Genomic DNA, 18,835 nt, shown 5'->3' with positions numbered 1-18,835 from the left:
CTGAATGCACCTAGAGCATTTATGACTGACCTCAGACCATGAAGTCTTCCCTCCTAAGCTCTCACTCTGCCATACCCTGGCAGTAAAGCAGGCCCTGAGCAGTGCCCTTCAAAGGATGAACAAATGCAGTAAGGCAGGATGACACTTCAGGAGAAAGGATGAGCTTGGTCCTTAGGGCATAGGAGCCATTACCAGGTCTCATTCCAGCAATACGGGAAGGACAAATGGTCCTGTGGTATCTCCCACTCCTGCACTATTTCTTATCTAGAGGATTCGTCATTGACAGGCCTTATGGACTGTGCACTGATGCTCTCAACACCCGTAAAGGCCTTGAAAGCCAGTGGTATGGGAAATGCTGACTTGAAATACACAAATGTATCCAGGAGACTGTGGACACTGATGATCAGCTGTGCCCAAGTGCACAGCAGTGACAGCTGCTGCAGGGTCACAGGTCTCCCCCCAAGTCCTGACTGGAAGGTACAGGACAGCAGTCTCTGTCAAAAACATGCATACCTACCAAGCTAAAACATATCTTGTTAAACCAAAGGTGAAGGGAAACTGGCAGGATCCCTGCCTCAAGCAAACTGTGGCCTAGAGGAATAGGGCACCTTTAACCACTACAGTGTCTTCTTTACCCTCCTAGGCCTATAAATAGTGGATGAAAACCTGGGTTCTCCAAAGAAACAAGGTGCTGTGCCTAAACCTGGGCCAGAGAAAAAGCAAAGATGTGGCCAAAATGTCCCTGATCAGGAAAGGGCAATTTGGGGAGTGCTGGAAGCCTTCATACCAGAGAAGACGTCGTGGAGTTTCAGGTCCTTACCCACCAGTGGCAAACAGTGCTAGACCATCCACACGGCCTGTGAATGTCAACATCACCTCTGTGTGCTCATTCAGATGTGAATTCTAGGCCTTACCTAGGATTCTCCAGAGGAAATCTGCATATTGTTTTGATATTGTCAATTTTTTGTGTGTATCAGTACCAGGGCTTGAACTCAAGACCTCATGCTTGCTCAACTTTCTTGCTTACAGCTGGCACTCTACCACTTGAGCCCACCTCTTGGCATTTTGCTGTTTAATTGGAGATAGAGTGCTACAGACTCTGCCCAGGCTGGCTTCTAATCACAACCCTTCAGATCTCAGCCTGAGTAGCTAGGATTATAGGCATGAGCCGTCATCATCTCACTTGTTTTTCTTTCTTCCTTTCTTTTTTGATGCCAGTCCTGAGATTTGAACTCAGGACCTGGGCACTGTTCCTAAGTTTTTATAAACAAGGCTAGTGCTCAACCACTAGAGCCACAGCTCTACTTCTGACTTTTTAGTGGTTAATTAGAGATAAGAGTCTCATGAACTTTCCTCCCCAGGCTGGCTTTAAATTGTGATCCTCAGATCTCAGACCCTTGAGCAGTTAGGATTATGGGCATGAACCACTAGTGGCTGACTTTGTTAAGCAGTAGCCCAAGCTTGCCTCAAACTTTTTTTTTTGGGGGGGGGGGGCAGTCACGGAGCTTAAATTCAGGGCCTTGGCACTGTCCCTGAGCTTCTTTCACTCAAGGCTACCACTCTACCACTTGAGCCACAGTGCCATCTCCGTTTTCTTCTGTGTATGTGGCCACTGAGGAATTGAACCTAAGGCTTCATATGCATGCTAGGCCAGCACTCTACCACTAAGCCACAGCCACATTCCCAGCCCTTACCTCAAACTCTTAATCCTCCTGTCTTGGCCTCCCAAATGCTGGGGTTATAGGTGCACACCCCCAGGCCTAGCAATATCTGTAACTTCTAACAAGCACTTCAGGTGACCATGAGGCACATGAAGTTGTTCTACAACAGTGTCTCTCGCTCCTTGGCACTAACAACAATTCTTCATTATAGAGCTATCCTCGGCCTTATAGCAAACAGGGTATGCCAGGATCTTTACAGCTCACAAGTGCCCTTTGAGATCATTCATCATTGTACTTCTCTGAAATTTGTTTTAAAACCCTTTGCCCAGAGCAAGCCTCTCATCCTGTTTGCTACTCACAGAGTAGGGGTGGGAGATGGGGCTTGGAAGGCCATGCCAGGCCTCTGTAGGAAGGGAGATCTACAACTTGAAGACTACAGAGTAATTTTCTACCATGTATTTCTAGAAGTGAGATCCTAAACCCCCTGACCAAGGGTCTCAGAGTGGTTACAGAGGGGCTTTCACAGAAATGGTTTGCTTCTAATAAGGAATGTCCCAGGTCTGAGAGAAAAGGGTTAGGAGAGCTGCAGCCCAGGCAAGCTGAACCCTTTGGAAAATGTTAAGGATAGGGTAGTGGAGGGGAACTTCTTAAAATTGCATTAGGAGCGACAGGACCAAGAAGGATAGGCTTATATTGGGGTGAAAGGTGTTGAGTTAATAGAAGATAGAGAGAAAGAACTACTAAACTCCCATTTTCTATCTCAGAGAACAATCTTCAGAGTGAAAGGGTGCATCAAGCACTGATATGAGGGAATTGAAGCACAAGGTAGGGAGAGACTGAGAGAGAACATCTAGTCGCACTAAATGAATTCAAATCGCCCGATCCAGATGCACCACGCCTCAGCTCAGAAGGTGCTCACAGAAAAGACTTGCTCACTGTGGGCACTCTGGAGAATTCAGAGAAAATGAGAAGATGCCCAAGACCAGACAATGTCTAATTTAGCTTGGGGGAGAGGAGACAGATTTTCAGAAACTACAGACTGGTGATCAGACATAAGGTCCCTGGCAGACCTTTACAGTCTACGTACTTAGAAGCCTTAGCCCCAGAAGCCTGCCCAGCTGAGGCTGAGGAAGAAGGGTCAGGCCAGACCCACTTTCCTCCATTTTGTACTCATCTGTTCTAGTGAGATGACAATTAATTAGTAGGGCAGACCTGAAGGTCCTGTGCTCCAGAATAAAAACACCAGCCATGTTTAGTGTGGTGATACATGCCTGTAACCCCAGCCTCAGAAAGTGGAGGCAGAAGGATCACACATTCAAGTCCAGCCGAGGCTATGTAAGCAAGACTCTGGCTCAAAACAAAACATCCTGAAAACACTAGCCACATAAAGGAAGGGAGATGGGTCTTTCCAGAAGTGCACAAAAGGGGTAGGAACAGGGAGGCTGTTAAGTGCCCTGGCCAAATCAAACTGATCAAGGCCTGGAATGGAGGAGCTGAGAGAGAAAGGAAAGGAAAAGGCCTTGGAGTAGCTAATTAAAATTATCTGTTTAATGAAGTCTTCCCTGGCAAGGATAGGTAGTAACCTGAGCACATGATTGACAGGCACGTCTGGCTCTTCAAGCCCTAAGTACCTATTTAGGAGACTTAATGTACTAGTGGGAAAAACCAACACATGGTAACCCTGGAGCAGGAAACGTTGCATATTAATGCAGCTGCTGTGAGGAATGCTGCAGAAACCACTTCAAGAGGAGATGCTGATTGAGCCTGGGCTTACAAGGACCTTAGCAACAATAATGGAGGAAATGACATAAATCAGCAGCAGTGAACATCAACTTAACCATGAGATTAGCCCTTGGCCTTACATGAAAATTTCCCCTTTCCTAATAAGGCTTTCCCTGCAGCATTTATCTTTACTCCTCTGGACCAGGTTCAATGCATCGAAGGGAAAAAAGAGAATAAAAACTTCAGGGATTTGTATAAACCACCGGCATGAAAAAGTCTGTCCTACCTAGATGATGAGTGATTTAATGCCTAAAACGAATGCAACATGGTGACTCTGTTGGTTCCTGACTCATGCCAAAAAGAAACAAACAATAAAAACAACATATACGACAGTCTTGAAAAGGAGTCAGAATTGGTGTCCATCCTCTGACATTGCAGTTAGGTAGGAAAGTGTCCACACATTCCAAGAGATGCACATTGACATGTGTGTGTGGAAAGGGCAAGGTCACTGGCATTTGCTTTGAAGTACTTAAGTGAACAACAAAAGACAAAAAGAGAGAGTGAAGTAAATTTGGCATACTCATTAAGTCTGAAGGATAAGGAAAGAGAAGTTCATATTCTACTTAAGGGTAAATTCCATGTGGATGGTTTTAAATATAAGCCAAACAATCTCTCAGAAGCTGGCCTAGTGTTGTCATCTGATAAATAAATGATCCACTAAATTTAGGGCCTATGGACAGCAAAGCCCAACTACTTCCTATGATCCCAAATCACTTATGTGACACCTGTAAAACAGGGGTGGATAAGAGTTCCTGTCTGTAAACTCCTTTGAACTTGTAACAAATTGGTACACATTTGCTCAGAACCCCTTGGGTACTTTCACACAGCACACAAACCAGGTCAGTTGTTTCTGTTACCACCCACCACCTTAGGGCCCACTGTGAAGGTCAAAGGAGGCTGTCAGGTAAAATTATTGACCAGTGATTTTCACACAGGGCATGAGCAATAAGATGTTACTGGCACTAGGAAAAGTAGCTTTAGAAACAGAGGCAAAATGTGCTAGCAATGTTGTATTAACTCATTTGATTTTCAAAACTACCTAGGAGATCAGAACTGCTGTATTTTACAAAAGTAGATTCTACAAGAACTCATGAAGGATGTGAGGTTTAATGGCTGTAAATGACTGGCTGTGTCTTAACTTCTCCAAGTATCGTTATTTTCATTTGCAGTAATGCTTCCCAAATCTCCCAACTCCATCACATATATAACTTTGGCATTACACTAAGTGAAGAGAAGGTGGGAAGCCAGTTCAGAGGTCCATGCTAAGATATCTACCCAGAGAAGCAGGGCTGCAAGGCCCAGGAAAGCCACAGCCTCTCCAAATGAACAAGAAGTTGAAGCATCTCACTGAGGTTCTGTGAGCTAAACGACATGGTTTCCACAAAGTCTGAGATGAGACTGTGAGGTAGAGAAACATCTTTAGTAGACCACATGAAGCAACACAGAGTGGACTGAGGCAGGTGGAACGGATGGAAGAGGTGGTGGCAGGGATATAAGTGGTGTCAGAGGAGGTAGCCGTGGTGGTGGTGATGTACAGTTGGTGGTGGAGGTGGTGAAGGTGAAGGTAATGCTGCAAGTCAGGTGATGGAGTTGGTGGACGTGACAGAAGTGGTGAAGATGGAGTTGGAAGAGTTAAGAGATGGAGGTGGTAGAGATGGTGGCTGAGGTATAGAGGATGAAGGGGAAAGAGGTGAAGAAAGCAGAGGAAGTAGAGGTGAAGGAAGAAATAGAGCAGGTGGAGGGAGTGGTTGAGAGGAAGGTAGTGTGAGGAAGAAAAAGGAAAAGGGAGGTGAAGGAAGCAGAGGAGGTAGGAGTAGAAGGAGAGGAGGACGTAGAAGAGCCCCTGCTATACTATTAACTATGCACGACCTCTAAAGACAAGAAGAACAGCAGTTCTACCATTATGAGTTGACTGGCAATAGTAAAAGCAGCTACCACTAATACAGAATATACTTCTAGAGGCTAGTTTCAATGTTATATCTTTCATATGTAAACACAAAATGTAATTAATAGTGCCATTCTTGCAAAGAAGCAGACCTCCAAGACTCAAGGATCTAAGTGTCTGCATCATCCTCATAACAAATCAATGGGGAGGACACAGTCCCAACTCAAGCAATCTAGATCCGAAGCCCAAATGCTCACCACTGTACCAAGTGATTCTCCAACTAGATAATTGCCTTGGGGCCCTTTGCTCCCAAGTGAAAGAGCTAACTGATTCTCAGTTTCTCTGTATCTTTCTATGTCTCAGATTACTCTTATCAAAGGACATGAATCCACCAGACAGGAATAAAGAACCCCATCCTGTAAGAAAGCAGTCACAGGTCTCTAAGCAGTATACCATTTCACTATGCAGTTCAGTACATGTTGAAAACCCTTTTATAGTGGTGCCATATAGCAAAAGAGAAATGGTGAACACTGTTGGCTGGGCATCCTGTCTAGACCAACTTGGTAAATAACTTCTGGATTCAAAAATCTTCCAAAGTCCTTTGGGTTCCAAAGTGACCTCAGCAATAAACAAATGAGCACTCTCCTCCGTGGTCTGGAGGCAGGCTCCTCCTTGCCGTGTCTCATCTCCCTGTCTCAGGCCACTGTCATTGTTGTCCCTCCTCAGTGCTCCCTAAGTCTCACTGTACTCTTTTCGGGTCACTGCACCACTCCCTCCTCTGTCCCCTGCTCTCTGCAGACCTCTCACACAGAGAGTCCTTACCACCTGTCTCACCTCCCAAATGGTAAGCCTACTCTAAATGCCTAGCATCAACCCTAGGCCTGACAGAACAGGACAACTGGCAACATCTGAGCAGGTGCGGCCACTGTTCTTGCCATGAGACGCATCATTTGTTTACTCCAGGCAGAGGTGTCCCTTCCGTGGCATCTCCTCCTCTAACTCAAGACGGGGCGCTTCCCTTGGATCCCTCCTTATTAAACATGCTTACATCATTCCCCCTTAAAGCCACTAACATCCTCTCTGATGAAACTTCTTAAAAGAATGGCCAGTACCTATTTTCTCTACCTCCTCTGTGTTCGGCTCACCCCAACCCAGCTGCTCCCACGGCAGAGGCCATACGGCTCTCAGGCCCTCCAAGAGAGGTGGAGGAGGCAGGCTCTTGTCCAGCAGCACTCAGCCTGGGGACACAGCCTTCTTGGAACGTCTCTTCCTGAGCCCTAGTGGGGAGGCAGCAGGATGTGGTGGCAGGAGCTGACTCGGGAGCTCTATGGACCTGCCTTCATCTATCAGCTGCATGGCTTCTGGCAGCTTGCTCAGCCTGCTTCCGAGTTTTTTCATTTGTACAACATGTGTAATATAATCTACCTTGCAGGGCTGCTGCCAGGATTAGTGATAACTTATGAAAAGGAAGGGGCTTGGCAGACACTGCACAGGCTCACAAAATCATAATGACTATCATCTTGTAAGCACAGAGCTCCCTGCCTGACATGTCTCCATCATTTGCTGGCCACCTCTGCCTCATCACCACATGTCCAGAATTAAACTCATCACCTTCCACAAGCGGAGTGGTTCAATAATTTTTTTTCTCTTAATGGTACCATTATTTTCCTGGGCACTCATGCTCAAACGTCTCTCTAGCTTTTAGCCTTCAAGAACTCCCAACATTATGTTTGCTCAGTGAAGGTGACACATGCCAGCCAGGCCACTCACAATCTCATGCTGCCCGCTTGGCCCGAGCGCCATGTCCGAGGCTGGACTGCCCACCCAGAGCCACAGCCTCACCGCGTCTTCCCTTCTGGCTGCAGCAAGCATCCTGTTGATTCTCCAACAGGGCTTCACCAAGCAGCACTGTGGGCAAAGCTCCCCCTACTTCCTGAAACTCTGCTGTGTCACCACGTACTGCTGACACACACAAACATTTACTGAGCACCTAGTCTATGCCAGCGACTGCATCTGCATCCCCATCCCTTGGGGTGATGAATCACCCCTTCTGAACCAGCCCGCAATAACTCAGTGCTTAGACCTTCCCAGTGAGAACAGAGGCAACCACTGATGTTAACAGTAGGTACAAAATGATGGGGTGAGTACTCGAATCTGCTATCAGGTGCCAGGCCCCAGGGGAGGACAAAGGGGGGAATGGAAACAGTTGTGCTAGTACCAGTTGGGCAAGCCAGCTTCACACCCAGCCTCCACCCTGTGCCCACGCCCCATGCTCCCTGCACTACAGCTCCAGATACAGTATTCTGGGAACTCTTTCACAGTGGAAACAGATATATAATCACACTGGTCAGGAGTGGGGGGCACTTGAGTTATAGGAACTCACAGGAGACAAGGTCCCAGAAGACTACACATTCAGATCTGGGCTTGCAGCAGGGCCTACACATGTCCCAGTGCATCTTTGAGCAGGGTGTGTAACCTTTCTCTGTTTCCTGCCCTTTAGTCAGTGAGGAGGAAAGAAAAAATACATGTGCGCAGCCTAGCTGGAACAGTAATTCAGGACCTGTTAGGCCCCCTGGTCTTTGGAGAAAAAAGCCCTTGGCAGAGCCTAGCAGGAGAGCAAGGAGGGTGTAAGGTGGTGACGGGCAGCAGAGGCCACTGAACCACCCAGCTGGCCTTTTCCTGTCTAGCACAGTAACAGTCAGAAGAGCCCAGCCTCCAGTGCCCAGTGAGGTGAACCCTCTCTAGGTGGGCACACTGGTCTCACCTTGCCCCAACCTTCATGTCCTCCTTCCAGTCACAAACCCTCCCATGCCTAACCATCTACTTGCTTCCACCCACCACAGATTTGGTTCTGCTGTTTTTGAGCTTTATACAAATACATAACACAATTTGCAGGCATGCATCTCTGTCTGGCCTCTTTCGCCTAACTGTGTTTGAAGAGTCTTCCATATTAACGCCTATAATGTAGATGACTCATTCTCACTCCTGCTGTAATTAATCAATTCTCCTGTTGGTAATTTGGGGCTATCATGAATGTTGCCACTAGGAACATTTCATAGTATTTCTAGGAACCTACTAGCACACTTCTCCTGGGACCCAGGGCATTCCTATGTTCAACTCTACCAGATCCTAGACAACAGGTCATAAAATATCTATGTCAATGTAAGCTGCTGCCAGCAATGCTTGCAAATTTGCCCTAAGGCATATCCTTCTCAGAACTTGGGGGTCCATCTTTCTGCTTGGCCATTCCTCTCCTTGTAGCTGGGCTCTGCATTTCCCTGATGTTGAATGGGGCTGGGCACTTCTCCCATGCTTACTGAACACTAGAACAGCTTGTTTTCCTGAACACACCAACTGATTTATCAAGTGACCAGGGTGAGACAGGTATGCCTGGAATAGGCAGGCTTTGTGGAGTGTCATGGGTGAAGAGTGTGCAGGGCTGGCAGGATCTGATCAGTCTTTTCTTAAGATGCCCCACACTGAAGGTCAGAAAGGAGGGAATGGATGGCTGATCACTGCAGCAGTAGAGAACAGCATGTATGTATGAGAGGGACAGGAGGGAACCTGACATTCTGGGGGAAGAACTAGAATCCAGGAAGAACACACACATTTCTAAGTTTCTCCCTTTTCCCCTGGTTTAATCCTAGATGCTAGCTCTGATGCTCCCTCAAATGGGTAGCTGCTGAGTTTGGAAAAAAGTAAGACAAGATCTTCCACTAGAACTAGGAGTCAGAGAAGCCAGCACACAAATTTCCTCTCATCTGGTGTTCTAATCCTCAAGACACTCTTCCCTCCCATGAGGAGACAAGAACCACCTGTCTGAACCATTTCTGAGTCTAGCATTTGGCAGACTTAAATCAGTGCAACATTAACGAATGTCCATACATTTCTTACAGAAGAGAAAAGTGGAAGGAAATAATATTCAAGGGTGTATTCTGATTTTTTTATATAAATTATCGCTCATTCTAAGATAACTGGCAGGTTCGTTTCACTATCTGCACTTCCAAGATAAGGAAACTGAGGCTACAGAAAGCATAAACGAAATGAGCGTAGAGCCACAAGGCTATTCCCTGTGATCAAGGTAGAAACTAGAGTGATATCTGCCTGGCCTCAGAGCATACTTGTTCCTACCATGGCCAACCACGGAAGACAAGGTCTTGGCCAGTCCAAGCGGTCAAGGTCCATGGGCTGTCAAGAGTTTATGCCAGAGCCTCTCAATATACAGAGTTCTGCTAGAAGACATGCTGGTTCCATAGGCCCAAGTCACCCTAGTTCCAGGAGGCGCTAAATCTAGGCATGGTGCTGGTGGATCCCACTCCTAGTCCTTTTGCTTTCTGCAAAAGTTACAGTTGCAGGTTAGCAAGGCATAGTGTCTAGTAGGAGAGCAGTTAAGATAGCAGGATGTTCAGTGACTATGACTCAGTACAGGTGGTTGAAGATTTCACCTTCCTGCTACACATCCCAGCATACTGATGAAATGGACTTGTTTTGCAACTGCTGGCCCAGCCTCCAATACACTGCATGACCTATGGACTCCTGGTAGGCATCAGAGAAAAGCCTGATAAAGCCCAGGGATGAGGCTTCCTCAACTCAGAAGGTTAAGGGTTCAGGTCAATGATAAAATTCACCTCATCTCCTATTGCTTGTGTGCTTGCACGCATGCGCACATGCGCGCACGTGCTCTAGCTATTTGGAACACATCAATATTTCCAAGGATAGTGCTTCCTGTAACCCTGCCATTCACTCCTATAGAAAATAGCAGTTATAGGGCTAGGAATGAGGCTTAGTGGTAGAGTACGTGCCTAGCGTGCATGAAGCCCTAGGTTCGATTCCTCAGTACCACATAAACAGAAAAGGCCGTATATGGTGCTATGGCTCAAATGGTAGAGTGCTAGCCTTGACCACAGAGAGGTTCAGAAACTGTGCCCGGGCCGAGTTCAAGCCCCAGGACTGGCAAAAAAAGAAAAGAAAATAGCAGTTATCTCTGACGAACAGATGAGGAAATGGAGATATAAGGAGGCACAGTGACTGGTGATATAGAACTGGCGGCCCTAAGCTGTGGGCTCTGGTGCCCAGGTTCTGTCAGTTAAGCCCTACTACTGTGTCCTACGAACAGCATGTCCAGGATTCTACGCTTCAGGTTCCATGACATCCTGGCAAGAGCCCTGCATCCTCCGCTCACTGCTCTCTTTGGTGAAATGGAAAAAGCACTCTTCACTTAGATTCTGCAGTGTGAGTATGAGGAACAATTACTCAGAAAGCTTAAAAGCATAGGAGCTCTATGATTTCTACTCCAAAGAATGATCAACTTGGCGGGGAAACACTGCAGTACCACAGGATCACAAAGAACTCTAGGGCTGAATCCTACAGGTGGGCAGGTAGTGAGCTTTGAGCTAGCCTTGGACACACCCCAAAGCCCAGGCCTCCCCCTCTCCCACCCCAACTGCCCTTGTGATAGCACTCTGAACTCTTTGGGTAGGTCAAGGATGACAATGCAGCTGGTCCATATCCCTCTAAACACCTTTCCACTGTCAATGTCCAAACTTGAAATGAAGAAATAAAGACGAAAGAGAGAAAAAGAAAGACAGACAGACAGACAGAGACACAGAGATAGAGACACAGAGATACACAGGGAGATGGGGAAAGAGGAAAAGAGAAAGGGGAGGGGGAGGGGGAGGGGAAGGGAAAGGAAGGAGCATGATGCTTGGAAGATCTTGGAGCTATGTGTAAGGAAGCTGAAAATGTCAAGATCTAAGAGTATTCAACAAATGAAAATCAAATTGTATAAAAGCAACAGCTAATAAAAAAGACTGTTGAATGCTGTGTTTTCCATCTTCTCAGCCATTACAGGGATAAAATTATCCACAGAAAAGATTGAAAACCTTTTTCAAAACTAATATAATTAAGCCTTATTATTCTGCCTCTCCCCTCTTTCTGCAGCACCCTGTAATCCCTGCTATCTCCCTCCCCAATCTTACTTCCTGAGATGTGAAGGTGCTTTCCCTTTTCACTACAGAGAGCAAAATGCTGTGTTTAAGAGGTGGAAAGTATGTTTTTGCACCTCCTTCTGGAAGCATTTAATAACTGTCCACAAGATGTAAGAAAACCTCCCATTTTCCCAAAAGCTCCTATCTGCATGCATAAGGAGTCTGGACTCCACATTACCAAAGGAGGGGAGGAATACATAATGAAGGGCTTAGCTTCCTTCTGCAAAGCAGGGAACTAGTTTTGCAGGAGAAAACTGAAGTAGAAATGGGAGACGAGAAGAGAAAATAGGAGAAGGAAAAAATGTGGTGAGGCTATTGCCCTTCCTTCTCCAACAAGACATGTGTACACATCCTTCTAGCAGCCAAGCCCAGAGATAGTGACACAGAGAAGCACAGCAGGAGACCAAAGCTGAAAAAAAAATCTGTGCCTGTGAACATATGGGCAACTGTGATAATTAGGGCTTTGGCTGGTGGAGTTTTTCTATCCTTTTCTGGGACCTCAAATCACAATCTTTGTCATTCCGCAAGTTACAGTCAAACCTGTGCCTGAGCCTGCTCTGTGAAGCACTGGCTTGTTATGGGCCACTTGCAAGCAGCTCAGAGACAGTGGGGACCACCATCAGCATCTCAGGGGTTCCTGTGGTTAATCCTGACTCTTTCCTTAAGGTGCTAGAGAGAGACACAGAGAGAGAGAGAGAGAGAGAGAGAGAGAGAGAGAGAGAGAGAGAGAGAGAGAGAGAGAGAGAGAGAGAGAGAGAGAGAGAGAGTGTGTGTGTGTACACACAGAAGGCTACCCTCCTCCTGTCCCCTCTGTCTGGGAATCTAGGATCCACATCTCTGCCAGACCCCACTGTGGCACAGCATTGGAGAAAGCCCCTGTGGAAATCAAGCCCCTCAAGCAAACTGTCAATTTCAAAGCTCCAAACCGTGACAAATGATTCACGAAGATTTGCCTGCAATAAGCTGATGGCTCAGGTTGCTTGGCATGCTGTCTCAGGCATGAAGGAGAACAACTTTTTTTTTAGCCTCTCAGCCATCTCTCCTCCATGTTTTATGCCATTTCTTTGGAAAATCTGTCATAATCAACAAATTAACCACCCCCATCCCAAGTAAGCAAGTTACCCAATGAATTTTCCTCAGCTGTTTATTATAGGCATTTTTTAAAGGTATGAGATGTGTCTTTAAATCTCATTCATTTCAAAGGCCTGTCTTTAGAACAGCAGTGAGTGTGTAGCAGCAATGCACTTTGATCTTCCCTGCTCCCAGGAGAAAATCAATAATACAACATTAATGTATTTGTATAGCAAGACTTCACGTTATTATTATTTTTACTCAATGCAGCTTAACTGAAGTAAGAAAGGTGTATTGGTTCTCAGCACCGCCCTGTGGTGAAAGTTAATTTTTTTCTAAAATCGAACTATAGCAGAGCCAGCCACATTCAACAAAAACCAGGCCAATTAAAAACCAATTATTTTGTGAATGTAACTTGTTGAAAGGCTGGAACTGCGGTGCTGGCTGCGGAATGCGGGAAGGCGTGTTCACAGGGTGACAGGCATTTGGACCAGAGGGTTTAGGCCTCAGCTCTCTTTTCCCCATGATGGTGGTGTATCCTGATTGGGTACCTATGGTACCTGGCCTCTGAGAGAAGCCAATCTTCGGCCTACCTTCTTCTCGATGCGCCCCAGCTGCTCTTTGTAGAAGGTGTCCCGGCGTTGGAGCTCTGCCTCTCTGCTCTCCAGCTCCCTGGCCTAGTTGGGAGAGAACAAAGCCTGTGTTAGCCGCCAGCCACAATGGAGGCTGCAGGGAGAAGGAGACTGACATTTCTGCTCACAACAATATTCAGAATGAGTAGAACAGCAATAATGAACCCAAAACCCCACAATATGGCAGATCGTTCACATATATTATGCTTAATTTTCACAACAACCCTTCAAGGTAGGTAATTATTAAAACCGTTTTGCAGATGATAATCACTAACGTTTATTGAATGCTTACTATCTGCCAAGTGCTGTTCATGTGCCTCCCACAGACTGTCTGCCATGCTCCTTCCAACACCTCCATGAGGCAGGCAGGGTTATTATAATCCCCCACTACAGGTGAGGAAACAGACACAACAGAGAGGCCAAAGACTGATCCACAGCTCTGTTGCTCTAGAGGAGCTGGAGGCTGACCCTTTGTCAAGATAGGTTGTGGCTGGGTGAGAGTCCCATGGTGTGGAAGGGCAGGCTGGGCACCAGGCTGTGGAGTCCTGACACTTGCAGCATTCATGCCACTAGCCCACAGCCTGAGCAGTAAGGATAGAGAACAAGCACCCAAGTAGTTAGGAGCAGCTTCAGCTAACCAGGGAAAGCAACCTGGAGTAGCAGACCTGGGCTTTAGTCCAGGTTAAATGGATGACTTCCACAGAAGTCCCAGCTTCCTCTGACAGAGTGTGTAAACTGGAATAGAACTATCTCCATTCCCCAGAACCACAGGACTGCTTGACAGTTCAGGAAAATCGGAAAAGAAATACAGAATAGTTCAAGGCCTTCACAAAGATCACCAGAATCATGGCAGAAAAGCAGCACAAATACCTTGACTGGGATGTCCATGTCTTTAAACCCACTCAGGAGCTTTCCTGAACTGCTTTTGGGCCTGCAGCAATGGTCATGCCCCATGGTAGGCTTGAGTCTGCCTGAGCATGGGCCTGGGTTCCTGGTGACTAAGCCCTGAGCTTTTCTTTCTAAAACATATGATGGTATCAGCACCTGGGTATGAACCTTGCAAAAATATGAGAGAGGATAAAAATGGAAGTTGCTGAAAACCCATCTCCTTGGAAGTGATACCAGCCTGGAACCTGTTGGAACCATCAGCAATAGGACCTGACCAAAACCCTACTAATGCACAGTATCAGGTGAAAGGCTTGAGGAAGGAGCCACTGCCCCAGGGAGTGCCTGGCCAGCGGGGCGAGGTGTCAGGCTGTGTCCTGAGATGGGAGCTGTAACAATGGCTTTAACTCGTAGTGTAGCCTTGATCAAGCTGCCCTCCATGTTTTGTGTTTTCCCTTACCTGACAAGTGGAGGGAAAGTAGAACTATTGCTCCCCAGATGCTATAGAATACCTAAAAATGCCAAGAAGGCCTCTAGAATGCCAACACCTCTGCAAAGTCAAACACAAACTACTAAGGTTAAGTGCTTCGAAATATCTTGGAGATCTTGGAGATCTTTCAAAGTGGATGTCAAGGTTATGTCCCAGTAATACAAGCACAGCTAATCGTACCGGGTCTCTCAACAGCCCAGCAATGAACTGGGAATAATCCTGGTGCAACAAAGAAGAAGTTCATTTGATACTGTTACAGCCAGGAAAGAGAACTACACAGAGTCCTGGGCCTGCCATTCTCTAACCAGTCATTCCAGTCAAGCAGGGACATGACATCTGAAAGCAAGATCCTCCTGAGCCTCTTCACCTACTATTCACTAGGGGCAACTGGGGCAGAAGGGACTTGGAGGCTCATCCATGCATTTACCCTGTATCTAAATGACATCTATGATCCGTCTTTGGGGCAGAAGCTGCCACAACACTCAGCCAGTAGCTTCCAAGTCTGTGCCAACAAGATGGCATGGGATGCAGAACTAAAGTACTCAGTAGAGATGCCCAATCACTGGCACTTCCTCAGAGAGAAAGATTACACATACACACGCACAAAAAAGAAAGGTTGAAGATTGAGTGTAAATGCTTTTAATATTACCTACTCTGGAGACAGAGTAGGAGGATCATAGTTCTAAGCAGCCTGAGCAAAAGTTAGCAAGATCCCAGTTGGCATGTGATTATAATCCCAGCTACACAGGAAGGTAGGAGGCTCTTGGTATAAGGACAGACTTGGACAAAATAAATAAATAAATAAATAAATAAATAAATAAATAAATAAATAAATAAATAAATAAATAAATAATAAAATAAAGCAAACACAATTTTTAAAGGCTAGAATAGTGGCTTAAATTATAGAGAACTTGCCAACCAAGCTTAAGGCCCTCTATCCCAGTACCACCTGAAGAGAAGAGGAAGAGCAAAAAAGGAAGAAGAAAGGAGAAAAAGGAGGATTAAGGACAATTAGGGAACATTTAGGGCATTTTTCTATTGATATCAATACATAACACAGCTAGGCAGTGGTCAAGTAAAGACATAACGAGCTTTTAGAAAGGAATGAGTCTGTCTTCCCCTTGGTTGGAAGCTCTATGCCATGTCTCCAATACCTCGAGACCAGCAAGTGGCCACCTACACTGCGCCTCTGCCACTACCCTGTGCTGCCTGCCAGCTCTCATCTCCTCTAAGGTTTATAAAGAAATCTCATGACTGATGACAGCCACTGAGGTGACATGTGAAAAAGGGCAGTGCAAAGAGAATGTGATGCAAATATCTGGATGTTAGTGCCCAGTCAGAACAGATACCCAAAGATTTAGAATGGTAAGTCAAGAAACACAGCAGACAAAAAGGGTCACTTGACACAGCTGCTCAACAGTCTAACACCTGCTTCCTAGCACTCAAGAGAGGCCACACAAAATGTAACTCTCAGCATGACATTAGAATCAAGGAGCACAGGCAGGCCTCAGTGACTGACTCAGGAACTTCTCAGCATGTTTCTGAGTGTCTACTTTATGTCAGACATGGTTGTGAAGGGGCTGCAGATACCAGGGAGACCAGGGAGACAGTTTCTGTTCTCACAGAGCTTAGATCCCAGTGGGAGAGGTAAATGTGTGTGCAGATAAATAAAATAATTTGAAGCCAGCTGCTGGTGGCTCACGCCTATAATCCTAGCTATTCAGGAGGCTGAGATCTGAGGATCACTGTTCTAAGCCAGACTGGGCAGGAAAGTCCTGAGTGTCTCATCTCCAACAAACCACTAGAAAAACTGTGGCTCAAGTGGTAAAGCGCTTGCCTTGAGCCAAAGAGAGCAGGGACAGCGCCCAAGCCCAGGTTCAAGTCCCATGATCAACAAAAAACTAAAAGTAAAAATTAAAATAAAAAAAAATAGAGAGAGAGCCAGGCACCAGTGGCTCAGGCCTGTAATCCTAGCTACTCAGGAGGCTGAGATCTTAGGATCACTGTTCAAAGCCAGCCTGGGCAGGAAATTCCGTGAGACTCTTATCTCCAATAAACCACTAGAAAACAAGAAGTGGCACTGTGGCTCAAGTGGTAGAGCACTTGCCTTGAGCTGAAGAGTTGAGGGATAGCTCCCAAGCCCAGAGTTCAAGCCCCACGAATCTCTCTCTCTCTCTCTCTCTCTCTCTCTCTCTCTCTCTCTCTCTCTCTCTCTCTCTCTCTCTCTCTCTCTCTCTCTCTCTCTCTCTCTCACATAATTTCAGAGACTGATACATGCTAAAGAGACCATAAGATAAAACAAGTCTGAGGTACTAGGTTGCTATTTTGTTCGAGATTTCCAAAAAAGTCTTCTGAGAAATAGGATGCTGTATTAAGTATGTTATATCTGATGCAAAGACAGTGGAAGGAGTCTGAACGGTCACAGGAGCCTTCAGTGGATTGGTCAGGCGCTCCTCTAGTCCAGGTAGCACTGTGTGTTCACACTTCGATGTACCACCACTGCTCCAAACACAGAGCAACAGCAGGTAAAAGCAGACCACCAAAAAGACATGGCCTGGTTCAAAGACAAAACTAAAGTGTCTAACACAGAAGAGAAACAAAAAGCAGTGAGTGGGTGGGGCAGAAGCTACATGCCTGCTGGGCTTCAGGAACAGCCGAGACCTCTCTATCCTTCAGAATGGGAATAAACCATGTTCCACAGAGACAGGGGACTGGACAGCTGGAGATGAGGGCTCCTTCTGAATTAAAAAATGGACATTAAAGATTCCCAAAGATCAGATCCACATGCTGTCTGCATAAACCTAGGCAGCTGAGAGGCGACAGACTAGCCCTGGAGCACCAATGAACCCAGAACCCACAGACTCAGCTCTTACTCTACAGGGTCCCCAGCACTACTATGGAGACCTTCAGAAAGAGCAGCCAAATTTGGTCTGCCTTCTGATACCATATAGGCAACAAGGGAAATGTCAGGCAGTAAGAAAAGGCCATGCAGAAAGGGAGAGAAAAACAAAGCAACAAAAGTCAAACTGCCTACTCAAAATAAGCCTGCAAGCCAATTTCAAATACGCAAAAATGTAATTAGGCTACCAGCAATTCAACAGCTGAAATATGAAATCACTCCCGATGAAATTAATTTTATGGGACCATATGACAGAAGATTTTAAAACCACTTTTATAATGTAAACACAAAACAGAGTAAGTGCAGATAGACATAACCAAACAAGCTTCAACAACCTGAAACTAAGATCTTTCAACTATACCCTCTATCCTCTTTTTTTTTTTTGGGGGGGGGGGCCGGAGGGCCCGGGTCATGGGGCCTGAACTCTGGGCCTGAGCGCTGTCCCTGAGCTCTTCAGCTCAAGGCTAGCACTCTACCACTTGAGCCACAGCACCACTTCCGGCTTTTTCCTTTTTACTTATGTGGTGCTGAGGAATCGAACCCAGGGCCTCATGCATGCAAGGCAAGCGCTCTACCACTGAGCCACCTTCCCAGCCCCACCCTCTATCCTCTTTATCAACAAGTATTTTACAGCAAATTATTTCACTGTGCATCCTTCAATATATTGCTCTAAAAGATAAGGAGAACCAGAATATGATTGCAAATTTTAAAAGTAACAATAATTATTTCATGTCATCAAATATCTAGCCAGTATTAAAATTTCTCATTGATAAAGAATTTTAAATATATACATTTAAAGTGCTCAAAAAGATAAAGGAATAACTTGTGATTTATAAAAAAGAAGTTACAAACTTGAAATGGGCAAATCCCATAACATAATATTAGATCTTTTAAATCTTCAAAAAAAAAAAAATAAACTGACAAGACAAACCAAAGCTGAGGGTGACCTGGATATAGTTCAGAGATATGAACCAAAGAAAGACAAAGGTTAAGAGCATGCAAGAGGAGGTGGGAACCAGGCCAGGTCTGGATGGCCCAGGCCTGTGGAATGGGCACTTCCAGGGAAGAACACAGAAGGGATAAGCAGAGGCAGGAGGTAGAGTCTGTCAGAACAACAGGCAGGTTAAAGGACAGCAATGTGGACATGAGTGAGAGTGAAGATGAAGGAAGAGAACACAGGGAGCAAGATGTGGGGGTAAGGAGAAGGACATGAGCATGGAGAAAAATAGCGATGGAGACAGTAAGCAGAAAGTACCAAATGAAATTGTAGAAACAAGTAAGTCTGTCATCCCAAATGCTACTAAATGCTAAAATGCTCCCGACCATCCCTGGCTTCTGGCACTCAGGCATGAGATTCCCAGTGGGTATTGCACCTGGTGACTACTTCACCCAGCCCTCAAGATAAAAAATGGGACATAATGTCACTTCTGAGGTGTGACTGCACAAGACAGTGATGTCTGTCTGGCTCACACTCTCTTTCCACTCTCTATGATTGCGCATGCTAATGAAACAAGCTTCTGTTTTAATGAGCTGCCTATGGAGA

The 18,835-nt window shown here is 45.9% G+C and overlaps 1 protein-coding gene across 3 annotated transcripts in view; it reads right to left on the bottom strand.

Annotated features, from left to right (window-relative positions):
- LOC138824864 (MICOS complex subunit Mic25-like) overlaps positions 1–18,835 on the bottom strand; it is a 223,714-nt gene that overhangs the window by 85,783 nt on the left and 119,096 nt on the right. For all 3 annotated transcript variants that reach the window (XM_070019264.1, XM_070019265.1, XM_070019266.1), the window contains exon 5: positions 12,980–13,063. In XM_070019264.1, the coding sequence (XP_069875365.1) occupies positions 12,980–13,063 (84 nt within the window). The remainder of the gene's footprint in view (positions 1–12,979; positions 13,064–18,835) is intronic.

This window comes from Dipodomys merriami, unplaced genomic scaffold, assembly GCF_024711535.1.
Source record: "Dipodomys merriami isolate MVZ:Mamm:240054 unplaced genomic scaffold, mDipMer1.0.p SCAF_13, whole genome shotgun sequence".
NCBI classification, from domain to species: domain Eukaryota; kingdom Metazoa; phylum Chordata; class Mammalia; order Rodentia; family Heteromyidae; genus Dipodomys; species Dipodomys merriami.
The sequence above is the reverse complement of the archived record's forward strand: the minus strand, read 5'-3'. Positions and strand labels throughout refer to the sequence as shown.